The 23528-nt window shown below is 44.1% G+C and overlaps 1 protein-coding gene across 1 annotated transcript; it reads right to left on the minus strand.

Annotated features, from left to right (window-relative positions):
* Window positions 1–6571: 6571 nt before the first annotated feature.
* On the minus strand, window positions 6572–11459 carry LOC124663482. The gene is made up of 15 exons (XM_047201179.1): window positions 11248–11459; window positions 10814–10935; window positions 10646–10734; window positions 10516–10551; window positions 9913–10006; window positions 9679–9721; window positions 9495–9586; window positions 9177–9241; window positions 8596–9095; window positions 8400–8478; window positions 7731–8296; window positions 7495–7630; window positions 7344–7412; window positions 6964–7170; window positions 6572–6867 (listed from the first exon to the last, which is right to left on the minus strand). The coding sequence occupies exons 1-15, from the start codon at window positions 11457–11459 to the stop codon at window positions 6754–6756; spliced, it is 2424 nt and encodes an 807-aa protein (XP_047057135.1). The 3' UTR covers window positions 6572–6753.
* Between the last annotated feature and the right edge of the window lie 12069 nt (window positions 11460–23528).

Here is a 23528-nt window from a genome sequence, read left to right on the forward strand (position 1 = left end):
ACCCAAAATCGTCGGCCATGGTACACCAGCAACCACGGCGCGACTTCAACTTCGTCGGCCATGGCAACTTTTCTTGTAGTGGTAGTAGCATTGCATTTATCAATAAAATCATCATCAAGTTCTGCATAATCTTCATCAAGATCATCACTAGAGTATTCAACAGACTCAGGTGAATTAACAGGTGTAGAAGCATTTTCATTAGGAATTTCAGTACTTTCAATTTGTCTAGACCTAGCACTCGTAGCATCTAGAAAAGATCCTAACGAACCATCATTATCAAGCACAGCAGAAGCATCATCAAAATTATAAGAGGAATTTTCAGATCTAGCAGAAGTACCAGCATGTGAAGCTTGTGGTGGTGAAACAAGTTTATCTATCACAGACGGTGAATCAAGAGCAGCAGAGGTACTCAGAGTTGTACCTTTTCTTGTAGTGGATGGTAATATGGCGACTTTAGTATCGCGAGGTTTACCCATGATGGAGAATTTGCGGCGAACAATATCAATTCAGGTGAACTTGCAAATAAAGCTATGCTCCCCGGCAACGGCGCCGAAAATAGTCTTGATGACCCACAAGTATAGGGGATCGCAACAGTCTTCGAGGGAAGTAAAACCCAATTTATTGATTCGACACAAGGGGAGCCAAAGAATATTTGTAAGCCTTAACAGCGGAGTTGTCAATTCAGCTGCACTGGAAACAGACTTGCTCGCAAGAGTTTATCGAGTAGTAACAGTTTTATAGCGATAGCTGATAGTGAAATATCAGCAGCGAGTAGTAACAAAGACAGCAGTAGTGATTATAGTAAACAACGAGATTAAAATACTGTAGGCACAGGGGATGGATGAACGGGCGTTGCATGGATGAGAGAAACTCATGTAACAATCAAGATAGGGCATTTGCAGATAATAATAAAACGGTATCCAAGTACTAATCAATCAATAGGCATGTGTCCATATTTAGTCGTACGTGCTCGCAATGAGAAACTTGCACAACATCTTTTGTCCTACCAGCCGGTGGCAGCCGGGCCTCTAGGGAATCTAGGTACTCCTTTTAATAGAGCACCGAAGCAAAGCATTAACACTCCGTGAACACATGTGATCCTCATATCACCGCCTTCCCCTTCGGTTGTCCCAATTTCTGTCACTTTGGGGCCTCGGGTTCCGGACAACAATACGTGTATACAACTTGCGGGTAAGATCATAAAGCAATGAATATCATCATGAATTGATAACATGTTCAGATCTGAGATCATGGCACTCGGGCCCTAGTGACAAGCATTAAGCATAACAAGTTGCAACAATATCATCAAAGTACCAATTACGGACACTAGGCACTATGCCCTAACAATCTTATGCTATTACATGACCAATATCATCCAATCCCTACCATCCCCTTCAGCCTACAGCGGGGGAATTACTCACACATGGATGGGAGAAACATGGCTGGTCGATGGAGAGGCGTCGGTGGTGATGATGGCGATGATCTCCTCCAATTCTCCGTCCCGGCGGAGTGCCAGAACGGAGTTTCTGGTCCCGAGACGGAGTTTCGCGATGGCGGCGGTGTTCTGGATGTCTTCTGGCGATTTCGTCTAACCCCCCGTGCGTTTTTAGGTCGAAGGCGTTAAGTAGTCGAAAAGGGGGCGTCGGAGGCTGGCCGAGGGGCCTCACCATAGGGCGGCGCGCCCCCCCTAGGCCGCGCCGGCCCATGGTGTGGGGGCCGTGGGCCCCCCTGGCTTGTCCTTCTGGCTCCGTGAATCTTCTGGAAAATAAGCCCTTGGGCATTAATTCCGGGGATTTTCCTGAAAGTTGGATTTCTGCACAAAAACGAGACACCGGAGCAATTCTGCTGAAAACAGCGTTAGTCCGTGTTAGTTGTATCCAAAATACACAAATTAGAGGCAAAACAATAGCAAAAGTGTTCGGGAAAGTAGATACGTTTTGGACGTATCACAGGGCCAGACGCATTTTCGGTCACGGCGGACAAAAACGGTCGCGCCGCTGGACATGCCTAAGGGCATCTCCAGCGGCGCGACGCAAACAGACGCTGAGCGACCGTTTGTGTCCGCCGTGACCGGAAATGCGTCTGGGGCCTGTTCCAGCGGGGCGACGCAAAGTGACCGGGCCGTCCGCGGAGACGCAAACCTGGCCCAAATATGCACCAGGTTTGCGTCTCCACGGACGCTCGGCGGACGAGTGTCCGCTCGGTCCTCGCGCGGGCCCGCCTGGTAGCGACACAACTGCTTCGTCTTCCGCGGTATTACTTCTGGGAGGTGCGCTGCAGCCTTTGCAGGGGCCGCGTTAATGGCGTGCCTCGGCTTCCGCAAGCGTGCGCAGCTAGTAGGCGTCGCACTGGCAGGCCATTGAATGCGAGATGGCGTCGGAGCCTTAAAGGGACGCTGCCGGCGCCCATTTCCCCCACCAAAACCATTGGCAAAATCCGACAATAGCCACCACACGGACGCCATGGGGAAGAAATGCTTGCCGTTCCGGAAGACGAAGAACGACCAGGAGGCTAGCGGCTCGCGTTCCGGCAAGAAAGCACAGGTCGGCCGGTACGTCCGCGTTGACGTCGCTCGGCAGCTATGGGAAGAAAACCGGCCGGTACCATGGCCGGACGCGAACTTGCCGGGAGGGGGCTGGTACCTGAACTCGCGGCGCGTGCCGGTCCCCCCCGTGCCGCGCTCGGGCCGAGAGCGGCGGGACGAGGTGCGGCGCCGCCGCGCGGTCTTGCCGCCGGATCTACGGGAGGATCCGGCGTACGCGCTAAACTCCTACAAGCTGCCTACCTCACCGACGTAGACTACTTCGAGCGCGAGATCGCCGCCGAAGAAGAAGAGAACGACCACGAGGACGCGGACGAGGACGTCGACGAGGACGAGGACGGCGACGTGACCATGCCGCAGTACGACCACGACGACGGCGGACCGGCGTGGGATCCGGAGAACCAGCCGCCGGACATTTCAGAGGAGGAGGCCATTGCCATGGCACTGGCCAACAGCGAGCAGGACGAGCTCAACGAGCTCGCTTTGTGGGACGGGCTCGCAATCCAGCTCCGCGAGTCAGCGCTCGCGCAGGGAGGCCGGCGACTCCTCCGGCCACGCCGACGCGTTCCAACGTCCGCGCTCCGCCTGCTGCTCCAGCGTGGGATCCCTGGCCACAGCCTCCTGCCCGTGCGGCGGTACCTCCTCCACCGCCGGCGTACGAGCTTCCATGGCCGACGCCGCAGCTGATTGACCTCGTCAGCGACGACGACCAGTAGACAGCGCCTATTTTAGCACCCCTTTCTGGCTTTTTATGTCCTTTTTATTATCATGTAAATTATGGCGTATGAATGAAAAAAAAAATTATGCGTCGTGCCGCTGGAGCCACCCCCGATGCAAACGGACACCCGGACATTTTCGACCATTTGGCCGACGCAAACAGACACGACGCGTCCGTTTGGACGTCTACGTCGTGCCGCTGGAGATGCCCTCGCAACAAATGCTCATCAAGCGCTCGAGGTACTGTATCCGACATTCATCGAGTAGAAACACCTCGATTCAACTCAACCGTCGCTGTCTCCATGTTAAAAGGCTACATGCCCTGCCTTCAACATCAAGCGCGGCCGCTGCTCACGTCGCAATCTGTAGCACCCGTTTCCACTCTAGGAGCTGGCCGCTCCCAATTTGCTTCTCCCTCAACACATGTCTCTCAATTTGAAAGGTTGTGCTCTCGCCTATCTCGAAATATGCTCGACAATTTGTTCACATATGCCCCCTTTGATTTGATTTAATTCTAGCTGCTACTCGCTCAATCCCTCTGAATTTATTGGATTATGCGTGGCCGTGACCCTCCTCCGATCGGGATCTCAACAGCACTGTGAGCCGCCCCTTCACTTCTCCAAACATCTCTCTCCACCATGCTAATTTGCTGGATGATTTTCCAGCTCCACCGTGCTAGCTGGGACGGATCTGGTGTCGCCGCCTTCAGATGCGGGGTATAAGGTTAGTTGACAACTCCTCCAATCCCAGTCCTCCTCTGTTGTCTCTCCGCCTGTTATTATTTTTCCATGTCTCTTGGGAGTATTTTCATGTACCTTTGCACTTCCTTTTGATGGAAACTCGAAGTTAAAAATGCAAAAAAATTGTCTGCCAAACTATACGTCCATCAAAGGAATCTAAGACTCGGGTATGTTGCAGGAAATTGTTTACTCTGTTTTCTGCAATGGAGCTTGGCATACTTCAGTCTTCACTGTAATTGATGTTCATGGTCTATTTTCAGTCTTTGTACATTTGAACCGTGATGTCTAGAAATCTTTGGGCACATTCAGAAATTGATGTTCATCTTTGTTGCAGGTTGTCATGTTCCATGTTATGCAAAAGACATGTTAGTATATCATAAGATCGTATACATTCGTACAGGCTTACATTGGTACCACATTCTGTGTGCTGTATGTGGTTTTTCTCTGCAGCAAGTCGACCCATTCAGATTCAACAAGAATGATATATAAGCTGACATTGAATCATCTAGCAGCGTCAGTTTATCTGATGTTAGACTGTTTATTCTATGTGTGGATTTTCACCAAAATCTTGACATTGATGATTCTCAAGTACGAGGCTAGGTAATTCTAACTTAACTTCATAACAGTATTATATTCTTAATTTTCATTAATATGAAACTTTCAGTTGGTGTAAATAAATTTGATTTGTTGGTGTTTGTGCACAGTATACAGAAGGTGTATTTCTCAAAGTCGCAAAATCTCCATCCAAAAAGTATTACATCAAGTCAGGAACGTAGTCTCTTTATGGAATTCTGTAGATTCAGACAATGATGTGGCAAGAGATATATATGTTGATCCTCTGACTCCAAACTTGATCTTGAGTGTAGACGTGACATTGGATAAGTAATATCCAGTTCCAACGAACAGATCAAATGGACAATGCAACCTGGTGTAATTTTCCATCACCAGTTTATATTGGAATGTATTGTATTATTTAAGTCTGGCATATCCTTTTGTTTCTATATGAAGCGGTGCAAAATATGTTTGTCCATAACCCTTTGAGATGAATTCCACTTAAACTACTAATAACTTTTGACTGATCTCTTTGATTTTTTTCCTTCTACACATATGTACAAGTACCTCTAATAACCAACTTTGCAGATCTGAACCACTTTTGTAAGAGATTACCGTCTTAACATGATATATTGCTTCTTGTGCAGTTTCTCGAGCTGATATGTTGTCTGTAGTTTCCTCATGGTGTTCGCAGCAAAAGCAATTGTTTTTCAAACTTCCATATCTAAATTCATAGTGTTGGGAGATTCATATCTGATGTAGTTGGAGCTCACAAGCGATATATCTTCTCCTGTGTAAGCTATTCATAGTAAATATAATAGGAAAGTCTTTTGTAAGCTCGGTACAAAAGTTAATATAACGATAAATTGGTTTTCGCAATGTATAGATTGTGTCATTCTTTTTTTCCTCACCTCCTCACATTTGTTGTGTGATATTTGATCAAGAAAGTTAGCTTATTTGGACAAAAAACAATGGGTTTATCAGATAATGAGGTTGATTTCTAAGTGATATTATGCTTAACATCTTTTTTGCTATTTTTGTTCTTACCACAAAAAATCAGTTTGCCACGCTAATGTCCTGCTTGAATGGATCTCATCTTATTTACTAGGAGTATCAATATGAGAAATCACAACTAAGTTTCCGCAGCAACGCGCGGGGTATCATCTAGTTTGGAGAAAACTTGCATCCACTCAAACAACTTGCTACAGGATCTCTGCTTTCATTTGGCGTGTCACACTTCTTCCATGCTAATTCGTATAGTTTTCCAATTCTATTAAATTCAAGATTGCATGACAATCATGAAATTTTCATATTATGTATTTTAGAGATCATGTGAATCAGAGAGGCTCTTATTCCTGTTTAGTTTCGAACCCGACAAATAGGATATGACACACGGGATGAGAAATACTTCCTTTGTTCCTAAATATAAGATGTTTTGGCAGTTCTATAATATTTATTGTGTTTTTGTCGATGCTATTTTGGTATTAATATTATAGATGTTGGTATTTTCTCTATGAACACGGTCAAACTTTGAGATGTTTCACTTTTGGCAAAGTTTATATGCATTATATTTTGCAACGGGTGGAGCAGAATATTTGGGACATATCAGTCCACCATGTGTCGTGTCCACCTCTTCCAAGGTCCACATTGTTGGCTCATCTGATCAGTGCCCTAGTTCATGTTGTATTCTACATACTTGTTCGAAAAATTTGTTGTAAGTAAGTTAACTTTGTAGTGTCTTCGGAGTTCAGACATAGCGACATGTTGTGCATATCGATGAATTGAATTTGCTATTATACCGTTGATGAAGTTGTATCTTGGGATTCTTGCGTTGATTGATCATTCATTATATTCGACTTGATTCATGATCCATCAACATGCGTTTCATAGAACATCTCAGCGACGCCTCACAACTGACAAGTGGAGGTCAGGCCGAGCAAAGCATTCAGTGCAACGTTAACAGCCATCAGAGGATACTTGCCGAACTTCAGCAAATTCCAGGTCCATCAATCCGTTCACAGAACACGGTTGAACATTATTCCATTATAATGTACCTGGGATTTCCCAACTATTATTTGGTATAAAGACCAGTCCTAATTAGATAGCCTCCACTGGGTACATCGCTTGCAATCAGCTTCATCACAAGCGCAGATCAACATGACATTCAACCGCACATACATGTATATACAAATCTGAACCATGCTACAAGAAGTATGTGAGTTGCTCCTTCTGCCGCGACCCGCCTTTGCCGTAGAGCTCGTTCCATTGCTTGATGGCATTCATGGTGGCACTTTCACTAGCCAAGCTCGCGCCAACCTGTGTAGTGTCAAGATCACAATGGTTTGTTTAGTAGTCTGTTCTCAGGGTGATGAGGTTTATATTAATAGCAAAATGTTGTCAACTGCAACTTACTTGATCCTTTGCCTGCCTCAAGTCATCCATGGTTAACGACCTGAGGGCAACAGTTTCGCCTTCGACGCTTTTCTCTGATTTATCTTTCTCGGCTTGCTTGGTTTCTGGCATGTCTTTCTTGGTTTCGGAGTTTTCCTTCTCACTTTCTTGGCTTATATGGTTAGTTACTGGCTCCTCCTTCACTGCCACTGCATTATCCTTCTTATCCTGGGGCATCAAATCATACAATTTTAGCTGATGTGATATGATGATATAATTGGTCAAGGACATCCAACCAAAGAAAACCAGTGATTGTGTTTGCAGGAGTTAATGGGCAAAATTTGTAAGAAAAATGGTAAATCTACGGCTTTCGCAGAGTTTTTTTTTTGTCTTGGTTTTACCTTCTCCTTCTGTTTTTCTTTCTGAAGTAGCTCTCTGACAGGGCGATAAGCAGCCGTCACACAGAGATTCTGCAAAAGAAGAAATAACAGATTCAGAGAGTAGCCGCTGAATATATCATTCCTACATCACCAAATCTTCAAAAAAAATTACCTTCAGATCACTTCCACTGTATCCTTCAGTAATTGTTGCAAGCTCCTTAAAGTCAATACCTTCAACCTTCTCTTTCGCCAGAAGCTTCTTCAGAATCAACTCTCTACTCTCCGAAGTAGGGAGACCGACCATTACTCTGTTTGAAAAAATATGACACGTCAATAACTTATTTAGAGACAGCTGAGTTTCATCAAGACGGTGTTTTTTTCATATAAAACGGAAACGTACAAACAAACCTGTGCTCAAACCTCCTGACAATCGCTTCATCGAGGTCAAATGGTCTGTTTGTTGCAGCAAGGACAAGAATCCTTTCATTGGTCTTCGACAAGAGTCCATCCCAGTGAGTCATGAACTCATTCTTGACTCTCCGTGGAAGCTCATTTTCATTCGCTTGATCACGTCGCCCTAACATGCTATCTACTTCATCAATGAAAACGATGGCTGGTGCAAGTTTAGCAGCCAAACTGAACAGCGCCCGGATCATCTTCTCGGCTTCTCCGTACCATTTCGACAGAACGGTAGACATGGAGATGTTCAAGAAGGTAGCACCGGCTTCATTTGCTATAGCCTTGGCAAGCATCGTTTTCCCAGTTCCAGGTGGTCCAAACAGTAGAATTCCCCTGCAAGGCTTCAGGAGGCCACCAGTGAAAAGGTCAGGCCGCTTAAGTGGAAGCATAACAAGCTCCTGGAGTGACTCTTTGATATCAGTTAGTGCTCCGATGTCATCGAATGTCACTCCTATTTTACTGGCCGGTATAACCGTTGGACGGATCAGCTTTTCGAACTCGTTGTCTGGAGTATCCTGTAATAACTTAAGATGGAAAACTTGTAAGCAATAAAACAGTAAATAGTAGGTACCTGCAAACTACTAGATATGACTTGTTCGGAGTTAAAAATAAGGATACCTTCTTTGCATCATCCTTTGGTTCCACTGTATCTTTTCCAAGGCTGCTCTCTTGGAAAACTCTTAATCCATGAGATAAGCTGTAAAAGAATCATGTTAAGAAAAGCTGAGGATTTTTTTAGATAAAGCAGAGAGGATATACTCGAGGCCTAGACAGTTGGATACAGAAAATGGACTATCCTGATAAACTAGCTTACCTCTGTGAAGAAATAATGAGCTTCCCGCTTCTATACTCAGGGTCCTTGTTATTCATCAAATGATAAGATACTGCTGGGGCCATAATTTCTTCTAGGTAGTTTGCAATGGCTTTGAAATCGTCATCTGGATCGAGTGAGTCCAGATCATCACACTCGAGACTGTTGGCTGAGAGCCCCTCTGCAACGACATTTATAAGGACTTGACTCAGGGTTTTCCTAATATCTTCTTCCATCTGGGTTTTCCATTTCACAAGCTGGGTATTCTCCGTAGGGGGCTTAGTCTCCAGAATAAATGGGAATAGATCACTGACATCATCATCCACGTAATAACTATCTTCATCAGCTTCTAGATAGTGTGAACCAACTATCAAAACTTTTCCAGACAGTTTGCTCAACATTTTCTTAAACATTGAATGTGCTTTATCTGAAACACCAAGTAATAGGTTGACATCCCTTATGTAAATAATAACCGGACTGCTTTCAGAAATGGAAGTTATGATCTGCAAAAAAAAAAAAAAAAATATCAGCTCATAAGTCATATCATAAGCAATGCAGTTTCATCGATGATTTAGCTGAATTACCTTGTAAAGGGACTGTATGAGAATTTTCTCATCTAAATTCCAGCTTCGTCTCACCAAAATTTCATCTGAAAAAGAATTGTAAGTAACTGTGCATACGAAATCATGGTAATCACGTCCACAAGAAGGTACATAGTTGACACACAGATCATATGTAAATAGAGCCCTTAAGCTACCCAATTAGAGTTGGCTGAACCAATATGGAGCACATTAACTTAATGAGGGTGTTTTTTTATCTTAAGCTAGTCAAACCGTTTGATCGATGAACACGCAAACTGTGGCATAAGTGGCAAGAAAATGCAGAACATACAGGAAACTCACCATCTTCCGGATCTTCTAACTCATTGTAAAGAGGACTGGGCAATAAAGATACATGTACCCGAACTGAAGGTGTGTTACCAGCACAGCAATTACTGCAGAAGTAATAATAGAAAAAAGAAGTAATTAGAGCCTCAGTAGAATAATCTTTATCTTAAGTTTAATATCCTCAGTTAGGTAATGTTACCTCGTCCTCATGTCGAAAATGTTCTTTTCATGATTCAATGATTCTGCATTGATGTTTCATGAAACACAATCAGAACATCACAGAGATTGTAGTAAAAATAGTAATGCATCACATATTCAAATGCATGATTGACAGGAAGAAACCATACAAGGATAAACGAGAGCAAACAGCGGTGCTTCTGTAAATATCATGTTACTAGTTTGGCATCTCGGAAACGAACTAATGATTTCCTACCTGTTGGTTCATCCTTCTTGCGGAAAAAGTTGAAAGATCCAACGAGACCGGAGACTTTATCCAAGGCAGACTCGGTTAAGGATTTTTTATGAACCTTCATCAAACACAAAAAAAAAAATCATCAGTTACCATATCAATGTGAGTTCTACAACCTTAGTAGATGCAACAAATGCTCCAATGCTGAATAAAATGTACAGTCACGATCTCTACTTCTTTATAGAATCGTTCAGTGGGGAGAAACTACTCCCTCCGTTTCATGCTTTGTACTAAATCAGCAACAAATAATATGGAACAGAGGGAGAAGTAAACTAGTGATGTCCTTATCAAGGACCCCATGGTAACATTTAAGGGCGACACTTTTTAACATCCACGTGTTGTTTCCTGAAGAAATAGATTGACCAATGACCAAAAAATCTGACAACTGAAAGGGGGTGGTACAGGGGCCTCAATCTACAAAACTTAAAAATTGCAGGCCCACACAAACCAACTAATGAACAGTACCGAAAACTCTGAAATCTCTCTGTTCCTAAAAATAGTAATCAATTCAAATGTACCATGCAAACATGAAACCTATCAATCGCAAGATGGAATTAGCAAACTAACCAGGGCACTGCTTGCGCTGCCGTATTTGTGATGGATCTGCATTGGCATTCAGCGATAAACAGTTTAGAATCAAACAACAAGGCATCAGCAAAAACTACCAATCGCCCGAATATAGTTCTTGATTACTGACCCGGAGTGAGAACTCTGCGATATCGAGCAGCAGCAGGCGAGCTTCAAAGTGGTGCGCCAGAGCCTTGACGAGCGACTGCAGAAACGGTTCTGCAACAATAGGCCGTGCATGTCAAAAGAGACAAATCTTTGTGGTCCAAGGAACCAACATTGTGGCGAGGATGCGAACCTGAGGGGCCGCAGAGCAGTATGGTGCGGCTGGCGGCGGAGAGGACTCGGATGTGCTTCGGCAAGTTGGTCTTGCTCAGGTAGGCAAACGCCGCGCTCGTGAGTGCTAGCTTCGTCTCCTCGCTGCAATTGAAACCGTAAATAAATAAATCATGGAGCACATACTTGATGATTAGCCGCTTTTTTTTTTGCGAATAGTACATGATTAGCCGCCTTTCACCAAACGCATTCGAATTCCCGTTGACGGAAACATGAGTTGTATTGACGCAAATAGTAAAGAAATCTTCTGATTCCTACCTGCTACTCGCTTTTTTCCAGGCAAGTCATATACTAATCGCTCCTCGTTTTTTTCAATCAAACCGAAGGGGAAAGATCGCTTTTTTGATTCAACTTCGAAGCTGCGCCGAGAGGAGAGAGAGAGAGAGCCACACGGACCTGAGGTAGTACGGGAAGTCGTCGAAGGTGACGCCGCTCTCGCGCCCTTCGACCACCAGCCGGCGCAGCTCCGCCTCCACCTCCGCCCCCGCAGCCCGGCCGTCGCCGCCTGCGCCAGAAATCGGGTCCGCCGTCAGCCGCGCCGACACGAGGCCGATACCGACGCCGACGCCCACCCCGATGGCGGACGCGAAGAGGCTCCCGTGCTCCATGTGCCCACAGCCGCCGCGATACCGCCGCCGCCGCCGCCGCCTCACGCGCGTTCGCTCGACTTGGAAACTGGCATGCAAGTTTGGGTTGGGCGACAGAGCAGATCGATACGGAGGGTGGGTGGCGCGGCTGATGTTTATATAGGCAGACGGTGACGGGTTCCGTCTCTGTCACGTCGAGTCAACAAGTCCACGGCAGGTCGCCGTCACCTGATTCGGAAAGGAGGCGAAATTACCAGGTGATTCGGCTTGATTACAAATTTACCTTCTTTTGCGACACGAATTAGTATACAAATTTGCTTGAAATTACAAGGTTGCTGGTCACTAACTCGGTTTCCGTATTACAAACGATTTGTTTATGTGAAAAATCCCATATTCAATATTTTTTATCGTGGTTTTACAAATTTACTTATAATGACTAAATGGTTTCTGTTGAGAATCTAACAGAAGGTTGTTTCTATTGAGAAAAATCTAACACGGAGTTAACGGAACGTTAACGGTAGACTTAAATACCAATATATTGAGAAAATAAACAGTAAGTAACATGCACGCCACCTACAGGTGCAATAACACCTGGACGCTAGGCGACGATGGCAAAAGATGTGTGCATGCGCAACAAACCTATGAAAGGACCACTATCTTTTATTTACGTTATTTCTTACCAAAACTTTCTTGCAGAGAGATATTGAAACGGACGATATTGATAAGTGTATCTTCCTTATTTATATCCTGACACGTACTGTTTGATGCATCCCCTCGCCGCTGTATGAGTACAGCCTGTAAACATGTAACAATTGCGTTAGAGTATTTATAGTAACAAAGAAGAGAGAATGTACCACACATTTTTGCCCACAGACTTTCGGTACTCCCTCACCATAGCTATATCCTATTTGGTTGTGTTTGTTGGTAGTCTCTAGGTTGGGTTGGGTTAGAGGGTCCAGAGATTACCATATGCTTGATTCGTTAGAGGGCCTGAGGGTTCGCCCTCCCCTCACTAGCCTATTGTTACATGTAGACACGTCGTATACTAAGATGGACAATGATGATTGCATGTGCAACAAATATATGAATGGGTCAATATCTTTTATTTACCTTATTTCTTAGTGAAAAAAATTCTAATTGACATATACTAAAACAGTCGATAGTGATGAGTGGCTTTTCCTTCTTTACATCTTGGCACATATTGTCGCCGATGCATCCCCTCAACACCATATGAGTACAACCTGCAAATTGTAATGCTTGGATTATAGTATTTGTAGAATACAAAAGAGCGGAGCCACCAACAAGTTATGTAGGCACTTTCGGCGCCTGTTTTCCCTCCCCCAGCTAGCATATTTGGTCTTGCTCGTCTCTATTTTTTTCTTAGGTAGAGGGTATGGAAATCTATTGAAACATGCGGCATTTATGAGTTGCCTTTTCTTCTTTACATCCTGGCACGCATTGCCGCCAGTGCATTCCCTCGACGCCAGATGAGTACAGACTGCAAAATTGTAACGGTTGGATTATAGTATTTGTAGTAACGGAAAAGATGGAATCCGCCAAAAGGTCACGTAAACGCTTCCAGCACCAGTTTCCACTCCCCACACAACTAGCCTATTATTGGGTATCCTCCTCATGTGGGTTGTGAGGAGATGGGCCTACTGAAATCTTTCAGCCGGCCCAAACAAGTGCAAGTGTCCTGATGTGGGCATTACCCTTCGGGTAACCAAAATTATGCTACCTCCTACATCCTAACCAGGGGCCCATGAAGATCATCTACCGACCAAGGTGGCCTGATACGTCGGTTCCGAAGAAGGATTCTTGATGAACAAGGCAAGAAGACGAAGGACAAGGAAAGTTTAGACATAGAACTCTTTGTAAACTAGTCGAACCCGGACAAGACTCTCGAGACCTGGCCTGCAATATAAGGGCCAGGAGAGGGTCTATCGAGGGACACACAATCACCACATCCAGATTCACCGCAAGTCTAGAGCTAGGTCATTAGAAATCTTAGCCTCTCGACGAGATCTTAGTCATAGCCTTCGGCTATCCCATTGTAAACCCGATAATTTTGATAATCAAGATCAGACAAGCAGGAAGTAAGGGTTTTACCTCATCGAGGGCCCCGAACCTGGGTAAATCTCTCTCCCTGTCTGTTTCGTATTCGATGTCTCGTGTCAGCCTGCAGGATTCTGTCAACCCTAAGCCCCAAAAGGTGGGCATTGCCGAGGAGCACCCTCGTCAATTGGCGTCGTCTGTGGGATACAAGGCATGTCATCGGCAGCTCCGGTCATATCAGCAACGTTCGTGCTGACTTCACCAACGCCTTCAAGCCCAAAGAATTCGGTTCGTTGTGGGTCCTTCGAGATCACTCCACGCACTGAAGCACCGTATCCGATTCCTTCGGGGTTGCGTACCAGTATGGACGCGACCTTCGGTGGTGTCCACTTCATTGTTGATTTCGGAGGTTTCCTTCGACTTCCAAATTCGGCTGCGTCAAGCTTAAGGACTTTGGCTCCAGAAATCATTGTCCCACCGATAGCCTCAGTGGGCTTGCCTGGGAACAACAACGGGAGCAGCCGAAGAAATTTTGGTAGCGGAGAGGAGCAACGGAAGAGGCGAAGGAATCTTCGTTGAGAAGCAGAAGAACAAGCTACGAGTCGCCTCCGCCAATGTGGTAAAGGATGTTATAGCGCACAATTCAGCAAGAATCGCAACCGTGCACCTTATTTGCCAGCCGCGGAGTAGCTTGTCGCCCCATGTTACTTGCACTATTACATTGACCCAAAAGACAACATCGAAAAGGCTACACATCTACTCAAAGATTGTCGGCAGTTCCTCGATATTCAGAAGCTATGTGAAGAGCTAAGGTCTGATTCAGAAGCAAAGGCTCATTCGGCGGAAGGAAGAGCATCGGCTTACAATTATTTCCAGCAACAACAGTATGTGCCAAACGAAGATATCTACATACCTACTGAAGTTTACCCTGCATCTCGAGGGCAAGTGAACATGATTCACAAGACTAGCTTTCCAAAGAGGGAGGCCAAGAAGTTTTCATGGGAGATAAAGTTTGCAGAAGTGGCTATGGTGGCAGTACCCGATTATATCGATTAGTCGGATCAAAACATTCTATTCAGCAGAGCGGATCATCCGATAGCCATCCCAAGACCCGATCACGCTGCCCTAGTCCTTGAAGCGCAGATCGGAGGATAGAATATGAGCAAAGTGTTCATGGATGGAGGAAGTGGTTTAAACCTTCTGTTTGCAAGTACAATGAAAGCAATGGGTTTGTCAGTCGATATGTTAAAAGAATCTGACACTCGCTTCCATGGCATCTGCCATTCTATCAACTGATGAAAAAATCCGAAAAGTTCAAGTGATGAAAAGGCCTTGCCATTCTATCAACTGATGAAAAAATCCGAAAAGTTTGAGTGGACAACAGAGGCACAAGATGCTTTCGACAACTTAAAGAAGGTTCTGTCGACTTCTCCAGTCCTCGTGACTCCACAAGACAGGGAGCCAATGTTGCTCTACATCGCCGCAACTATTCAAGTCGTCAGCACTGTGCTCGTTGTCGAACGCGCAAAAGAAGGAAAAGTCCATGGCATACAACGCTCCGTCTACTACCTCAGTTAACTCACACCAGCAAAACAATGGTACCCTCACCACCAGAAGTTGTCATATGCCGTGTGGAGGACAACACGAAAGCTACGGCATTACTTCACGGACATCTGATTATCGTTGTCACTGAAGCTCCATTGAAAAATATACTCACAAATCCAGATGCCACAGACAGAGTATTTCAATGGGCTATTGAGTTAGCACCACATGAAATTTCTTATGTTAATCAAACAACTATCAAGTCTCAGGTCCTTTCTGCTTTCTTGGTCGATTGGATTCTATCGCAAATCCCGGCGGCACCTGATATGTCGGGTTCATGGACAATGTACTTCGACGGATCTAAGCGAAGCACAAGCGCATGATGAGCTGGAGTAGTGTTAATTTCACCACAATGAGACACAATGAGATATGTGCTAAGGATGAATTTCTCATTACCGACAAATAATGAAGCAGAATACAAAGCATTATTACATGGTATGCGTATGGCTAAGGCATGTGGAGCTACTCGTTTGGATATTTATGGAGATTCAAACTTATGGTCCAGCAATCGATGAATTTATGCGACGCTATTAGCGATAATAAGATTGCTTATCGCCAGATTATCAATCAATGGAAGCCAAGTTCGAAGGCTGCGAGTTAAAACATATCGGCAGAGCTAGCAATGAGGAAGCCGATGCTTTGGCTAATATCGGTTCTACATGCTCTCCTATTCCAGATGGAGTCTTCTATGAAGTAATTACTCGAAGGTCTATATATTAAAGTAAAAACTTCGGCACCTCTCGAAAAATCGGCTGCTGACTCGGGGGATTCACCTCAGGAAGCTATCGAAAATATTACTGGTGGATCTAAGCAGCAATTTCTTCTTCTCGAGCCTTTATGGACTGAACCTTTTCTGGCATATTTAATGAAGCAACGGTTGCCAGACGATCCAACGGAAGCTAGCGCATTGTACGACGATCTAAAGCATTTATCATAGTAGATGGTGACCTTTATAAACGAAGTATCTCTGGCATCTTCCAACGGTGCATCGCCATCAACGATGGAAAGGCCCTGTTGCGAGAAATACATGAAGGGACATGTGACCATCATGCAAGCAGCAGAGCACTTGTCGCCAAAGCTTTCAGCTGGGTTTTATTGGCCAACAGCAGCAGCCGATGCAAGAGACTTAGTTCGGAAGTGCGACCCTTGCCAACGTTTTGCACCAAAACCACACGCACCTGCCACAGATCTAATGACAATACCTTTGGCTTGGCCCTTTGCGCAATGGGGACTTGACCAAGTTGGTCCACTGCCGAAGTCATCTCCTGGCGGTCATACTCACCTATTGGTAGCAGTCGATAAATTCACCAAATGGATTGAGGCCATACCAGTCACCAATCAGACAGCCAAAACCGTTGTCAAGTTCTTCAAAGGAATAACTTGTCGCTTTGGTGTACCTCACAGCATCATTATAGACAACGGAACCAACTTTGATTCGCAGGAATTCCATGAATTCTGCAACAGCCATGGCATCAAGCTCAAATTCGCCTCGGTTGCACATCCTCAGACCAATGGACAAGTGGAAAGGCTCAATGGCATAATATGTGGTGGCATTAAAAAGCGCCTCACAGGTGCAGCCGGAGCTTGGGTCGAGGAGTTACCATCAGTACTTTAGAGTTTGCGGACTACACCAAATAGGTCAACGCAATATACTCCCTTCTTCCTTGTATATGGAGCCGAAGCTGTTCTACCTGCTGATGTTCGCTTTGAAGCACCTCGGGTGGCTGCATACAAAGAAAAAACCTCTCTCCAGGCATTGCAGGACGTTGTGGATCTTTTTGATGAGGCTCGAGATATTGCTTTGATAAGGACAGCAGTATATCAGCATGCCATACGGAATTACCACAGTCGAAGGGTACACACTCGAAGTTTCGATGTCGGTGATCTAGTATTGATTAAAGCAGAAAGGACACCTGAAGCTTGAATCTCCATGGGAAGGACCATAAAGTGTCACTGAAGTAAGCCCAGGAGGGGCTTATCGAATGAAGAATACTACAACAGGAAAAAATGTCAAGAACCCATGGAACGTTGCACAATTGCGATGATTTTATGTGTAGGACTCGACCCCTTTTTACTGCATCTTTTATTTCTATTTTTACAATAAGGCTTCTTAGCCAGTTGCGTACTATGAATAAAACTTCTAGTTTAGCTTATATGATTATCTTCTGACCCAAACAAATGTTTGAGATCATTTTTATCGGCTACTACTACTCCCATCGGGAGCTCCGGTTAATAACGTGTCATGGTTTACCCGGCAATACTCGGGGGCTGCACGGCTTATTACAATGTCGTCATTGACTACTACTCCTACCGGGAGCTCTGGTTATCGACGTACCACGACTTTTTCGGCAATACTCGGAAGCAGTGGCTCTTATCAAAAAATATTTTCATTAAACCCTCAAACAAACATGCGAGCGCTGAAATTGGTGGAAAACAAATACAACATACGAAAGGTTCATACCGGTGCACCATGTTACGAAGCCGAATAAAAAGCGCATAATTCCCTCGTTTACTCGAAGGGTGTCGTTCTTACAAAAATACATGCGACTCTGCAAAAATTGCGATTACTACAGGGTCGTCGAGTGAGCAAACTGACCTGATCACTCAGTTGCCTTCGACAACATAGAAAAATACTTCGGCTGGGTTTACGGTCCATTGATTTGTAATGGTGTTAAAAAAGAATATCAATTACACATAATGTTTTAAAAGCATCGAATTCTTGCAACGGAAGATCCTCTTAAAAAAGAAGAGAGAGTGATTTCTTCCAATTACAAAAGCACACTATGTGCAAGGACATTTAAGAATTCTATCATGATGAGGTCCCTTGATCTTCTTGGTTCTTCAAATCTCTTTCAGTACCTACCTCCATCCTAGAAATATTAATATGAGCAGGATGCCTAGCTATGGGGTAGTACTGATCAAGTCTTACATGAGCATTGACTATGGATTCTAAATCAATGGTCGGATGGTAAGCCAAAACAGAAGCAAGTGCTAACTCGGCTCCAGCAAGAAGTTCTTTGCGCACCAAAGATCGATTTCTGACAGGAGTCTTGAATCGATTGAACAAAGCCGACAGAGTCTCGGGTGCTGGATCCAAAGGAAACAGAGTTTTCCATACCATGGTTAGATGAGCATGGTACTTATCAAAGTAATAATGAACTTTCTCAGCTCGATACTCCGAACTTCGCCACGATTATGGCCTTTGACCTATTTGACCATAATTCACACTTCGGGTGAGATATATCGGACATCGCTGCAATCTTCTCATGGATCCGCTTATTTTCTTCTGACTCATTGGAAGCAACGACTTTTGAAGACTAAGAGCAAGTCAGCGGAAAATCGTGTACACGATAGAAGTATCAACAAAATAAAAGGGTGATTGACTGCTTACAACTTAGGCTCTCATTAGCCACATGAAGGCGATCTAAAGCATGTTGTTCGACAGCAGCAGCAATTTCGCTCTTCTTCTTCTTCTTCACCAATGCTGCCATAGTATGAAGGCCAGCTCTATATCTTTGTTCAGTCGAGAAATTTGATCGCGCAGAGGACGCACAAGTTCCGATTCATCAATAACAGAAGAATTCAAAGAACTCTCGACTCGGGAAGAATTCGAAGGAGTCTGTAACATCCCAAAAATTCAAAACAAAACAAATGAATTTCCCTAGTTCCAAATTTTGGAACCAACAAAAACTTTTATTAAATAGAGTGGGATACATAGTGATCCTGCTTAATTCTTGTGCTATTGCTATGATTGCTTGTTATTAGTATTTGAAATAACCTTAAACCCTAAACCCCACCCCTCTTTTCATCATCCTAGTTAAAATAAAATAAAAGGAAGTTAAATAAGAAAAAGGTATATGTGCCTATGGCTATAATTATAAATCTTTACCCTAGAACTTACCACTTTGTTTAGAGGTTTGGAAAACCTTCACACACCTTACCTAGTACTTATCAAACCAAATCCAAGTTGTCTCCAAAGGAAATAAAAAGAAACTAAAAATGTCATAGAGGCATATGTGAGTAAAATGCAAATTTGTGAATTTGAGAAGATTGACCCTAGGACTTGTTGTGAATGGTTGGATCACCCCTATATACCATTTCAACACTCCACAACCTCATTTGGGTCAAGCCAAGTCAAATTAAAATTCAAATACAACATATGCATAGAGGCATAGGTGACACATAGCCCTTTTCACCAAATTTTACCCTATGACTCCAAACCTTGACCAAATGATGTGAAACCATCTCTCAACCTAATATAACCCTAAATTGACCCTAACCCATGTCCAAGTAAAGCAAGATCAACCATTTACAAGTTTAGTAAAATTTGACACCTCATCTCTTATGTATTAAGGCCAAATTTGCAAATCTTTGAACAAGACCATTTGAATTGGTTTCAATGGTTGGAAAATGTTTCTAAACTAATAAGAACCACATTAGAGTCAACAAAAGTCAACTCAAATGGGGAGAAATCAAATAGGGAGAAAATCCCCAAAATTCACTCACATACACTTAGCCAAAATTGCAAATCTTCAACCAAGGCCACCAATGCTTGATCTATTGCTTGTAGAATACTTATATATGATAAACAAACCCAATTGCATCAAAGAAACAAGAATCAAATCAAATGAAATCTCAAAACCATCTCACATGTGATGATGGTCATTTGGGTGATTTTTAACATGATCCCCTCTTTACCCCTCTGGCTTTGACTTTTCTCCAACTAAACTTAGTCAACCAAAGCCATGTCATCCAAGACCAAGTGATGGTGAACAACTTTCATGTTGACCATTAGTGCTAATATTGACCAGGTTGACCAGTATAGATTTGACAAAATAGGACTTTGAAACAAAGTGTAGATAACCCCATTTTGGAAATGTTGCAAACTTTCACCAAAATGGACACCACCACCACCAATCTTTCACATTAATTATATGATTAAGACTCACCAAAAATAATTCCAAAATTCAACAAAAATGTTCTTGCGGCCATTTAATCAAACACCTGGCAGGCAGCATCTTTGGTTCATGTTACATGCTATTATCCAGAGGATTTTGGCCTAAACCCCTTTCAACTCGTGATGATCACCACCCTCTGCAACCCCTGCATCAAGCCTAGTACCTGCTTTGGGCGATTAAAGTGGAGAGATGGCTGCCAAAGCACCATACCGTGCACCATGCCGGCCACACATGCACTCGATCGAGCTGAGCCCTTCCTCCTCCCTACACCATGTCTACGAGCCTCCCCGGAGCACCAGGACCCTGCCAGTACCCGGCCCGAGCTCACCGTCGCACGCTAGTGGCCAGAACGCGCGCGCCCAGTACCTCGCCATGGCGTGCCAGCGCACGCGGTGAGCGCGCCCAGACACCGCCCTGGACCCGCCAGTACACCTCGTCGCCCGTTTAGCCCCGTCCTTCCCTAGCTCTCTCCTCTCGCACGCGCACGGCCCTCTGCGCCCGCTACCCGCTAGACAACCTCGCTAGCCCGCGGAAGCTACGTCGCCGTCGCCATGATCGCAACTCTGCCGCCACGGTACTGCGAGCACTTGATCGTCGCCAGCACGCTCCTGTCCTTCCCTAGATAAACCATCAAGCGCTCTAGCACCTCCTAGTCATCGCCTACCTCGCGCGCCCCCTAGCATGCCCCTTCGATCGCTGGAGACGCCGCGCCATGCCTGCCCCTTCTCAGCACCCGCCGGCCTCCTCACCCTTCTATAAATAGAGGCACCGAGCACACTCCCTTCACACCAATCTCTTCCCCTCTCAGCACTGCCTCTCCTCGACCACGCAATTGAACCCCACCTCGCCGGAGCCGCCCCAATTTGAAGCTCGGAGCCGCCGGAGTCCGCAGATCATCGCCATCGATCCGCGCCACCCCACGCCTCGCCGACGGTACCAGGAGTTTCCTCGCCCTCGACAACGACGCCCAGCACCCAGCAGAGCCCCGCGGGAACCTCCGTCGCGCCGCCGACCCCCTACCTCGCCGGCGCAGCAAGCCTCCTCCCCCGACGGTGACGACGACCCTCGACCGTCGGATCCACTTCTAATCGCGCGGCTCAGGTTAGTTGATACCGCTTCGGCTAGTTTAAGTCGTTGACGCGTGGGACCGCTTGTCAGCTGGCCCGAACCGTTACTGGGCTGTGGTTTCCCTGTTTCAAACCAATTGGGCCCAATTCTTTTCCCGCCTAAGCCCATCTAGCCTTTGTCAAATTAATTCGATTCTGTTGAAATTCAATACTGGACCTTTGCTATAATGTGAGTAGTTTCAAATATACCCATCCAAAATTTATGATTCAAAATGTTTTGGAAAGCCCACGAAATTCTCTAACTAACCTCACTGGATTCAACCTCATATCTTGTGTAGAGTTGGAATAGCAAAATTAACAAAACAGAGACTTTTCAGTATTCAAATAAATCTTAAAAATCAACCACTTTGAATTTTGAAGTGAATCCAATTGCAATAATTCACATTTAACAAACTCTAATTTACTATGTAAAAATATGATATGGGTTCTGTATATGATCATGGGCTAGAATCAAAATATTGGCTATGTAGTCAATACTAGTCCATTTAAACCATATCAAATTTTAGGAATTTAAATCTATGAGGTGTAGCACCTCATTTAAATCATTCTCACAAGTGATATGAAGTAATGTGTTAAACTTTAAATGCTTAGGCTCATACTTGCTCACTTGTAGATTTTAAATCAACATAGTATTTAAATTGCAAGGGTTAAATACATCACATGAAATGATGAATCTCATTTAAATCACTTTTCTCAAATACTAAGTGTGAACTGTTGACCTTGGTCAACATGGGATCATCCCTGGTTATTTGAGAATATTAAATCACCTCAATAGTAGATTTTAAATTAGTTACAACTATGTGTTAAATCATATGAGAGGTTTTTCCTCTCATTTAAATCTTGTTCTCAAGTAATTCAACATGAGGTAGTGACCATGGTCTATATAATCTCATATTGAGTTATTTGGTAACATTAAATCACTACCATGTTAGTATTAAATTGCATGAGGTATGGAACCTCACTTAAATCATTTTCTCAAATGATAAGTATGAAGAGGTTGACTTTGGTCAACCTAGGTCATATATTATTCATAAGAGAAATTAAATCTTAATAAGATAATGAGAGGAAATTATTTCTCTAAGTAATTAAAAGTAACACCTAAGTTAGTATGAGAGGAAATTATTTTTCTTAAATAAGAAAAACACACCCACCAACTTAATAGTAATGTGTGATGCTAGTTTAAGTTGTGTGAATCATGTTTGTGCTTAGTTTAGTAAATAAGTTTGGTATGATGATTGTGTACCCCGTATTCGTATTTTAGACGCTAGTACCGGAGACTATCGGGAGGAGGAGGTCTTCTACCAAGAGGAAGGAGAAGAGAACTTTGACCACCACCTCAACCAAGGCAAGATAATACTCTTGCAAAGTGCAAAGCTCACCATGAGCAAGGCATTACCCCATTTACTTTATGCTTATGATCCTATTTCCCAGTTTTACTTTACAAGCTTCATTTACTTTTGTTTTATCAAAGTACTTTTTGATTCATGATTCACTTGGTTAGTATTGGATTAGTACAAGAGCATCACACTTAGCCTATAAAGCTCCAAGATACTTAGCACCCCTCATAACTAGTGGCTAGTGCTCAATATTAAAAGTGACTACTCTAGTTGGGAACTTGTGAAATAAAATAACTTTGAAAACCTTGGAATGATGAGTCATTCTATTGAAAGATTTTGAAGGTGAATATGACTTGTGAATGACTTGGTGAATTTTACCAAAATCTGATGGTTGGGTTCGGATGCGATACCATTCCAATTTTATAAGTACCCCCACAATACCTGAATCTGGGTAAGGCTTAGCTGGAAACTTATGTATTTTAGTATGGGTTCCCTCTGAACAAGCGTCATCGGGGTTATGCTGGAGGCTGCCTCTACAAAAGGAATGATGTGAAATGACGTGAAATGAGGTGAATGTCCGGCCCAAGCCCTGTGCAGTTCCCAGGCTGACTGGCTGTCTTCACTGGGAGGCCAAGCTCATGGGGAGAGGTGCCTATACTAGAATATGTAAATGAAAGGTTAAGATTGGTAGTTCGCGTACTGCGTACGATAAATCAGGGCCGATTACCCTGACGAACTATTGCAATTGTTGTGGCACAAGTGTACAACCTCTGCAGAGTTAAACCTATTCGAATAGCCGCGTCCGCGGTTATGGACAGTTGGAAAGGCCATACTGTTCCGTCATGAGGATTTTTCCAAAAATATGAATGGTGACTTGTGATTTGAATTGAAAGGTGACTTTGACTTTGAATCACAACTGAGTTGTGGAAATGACACTAATGTTCCCACTTGAATTATTTAAGCAAATGAAGAGGCTTTGATTATTAAAGTGTTTATGAAATAAAACTGGCT

Source organism: Lolium rigidum, chromosome 6 (genome assembly GCF_022539505.1).
Source record: "Lolium rigidum isolate FL_2022 chromosome 6, APGP_CSIRO_Lrig_0.1, whole genome shotgun sequence".
NCBI lineage: Eukaryota > Viridiplantae > Streptophyta > Magnoliopsida > Poales > Poaceae > Lolium > Lolium rigidum.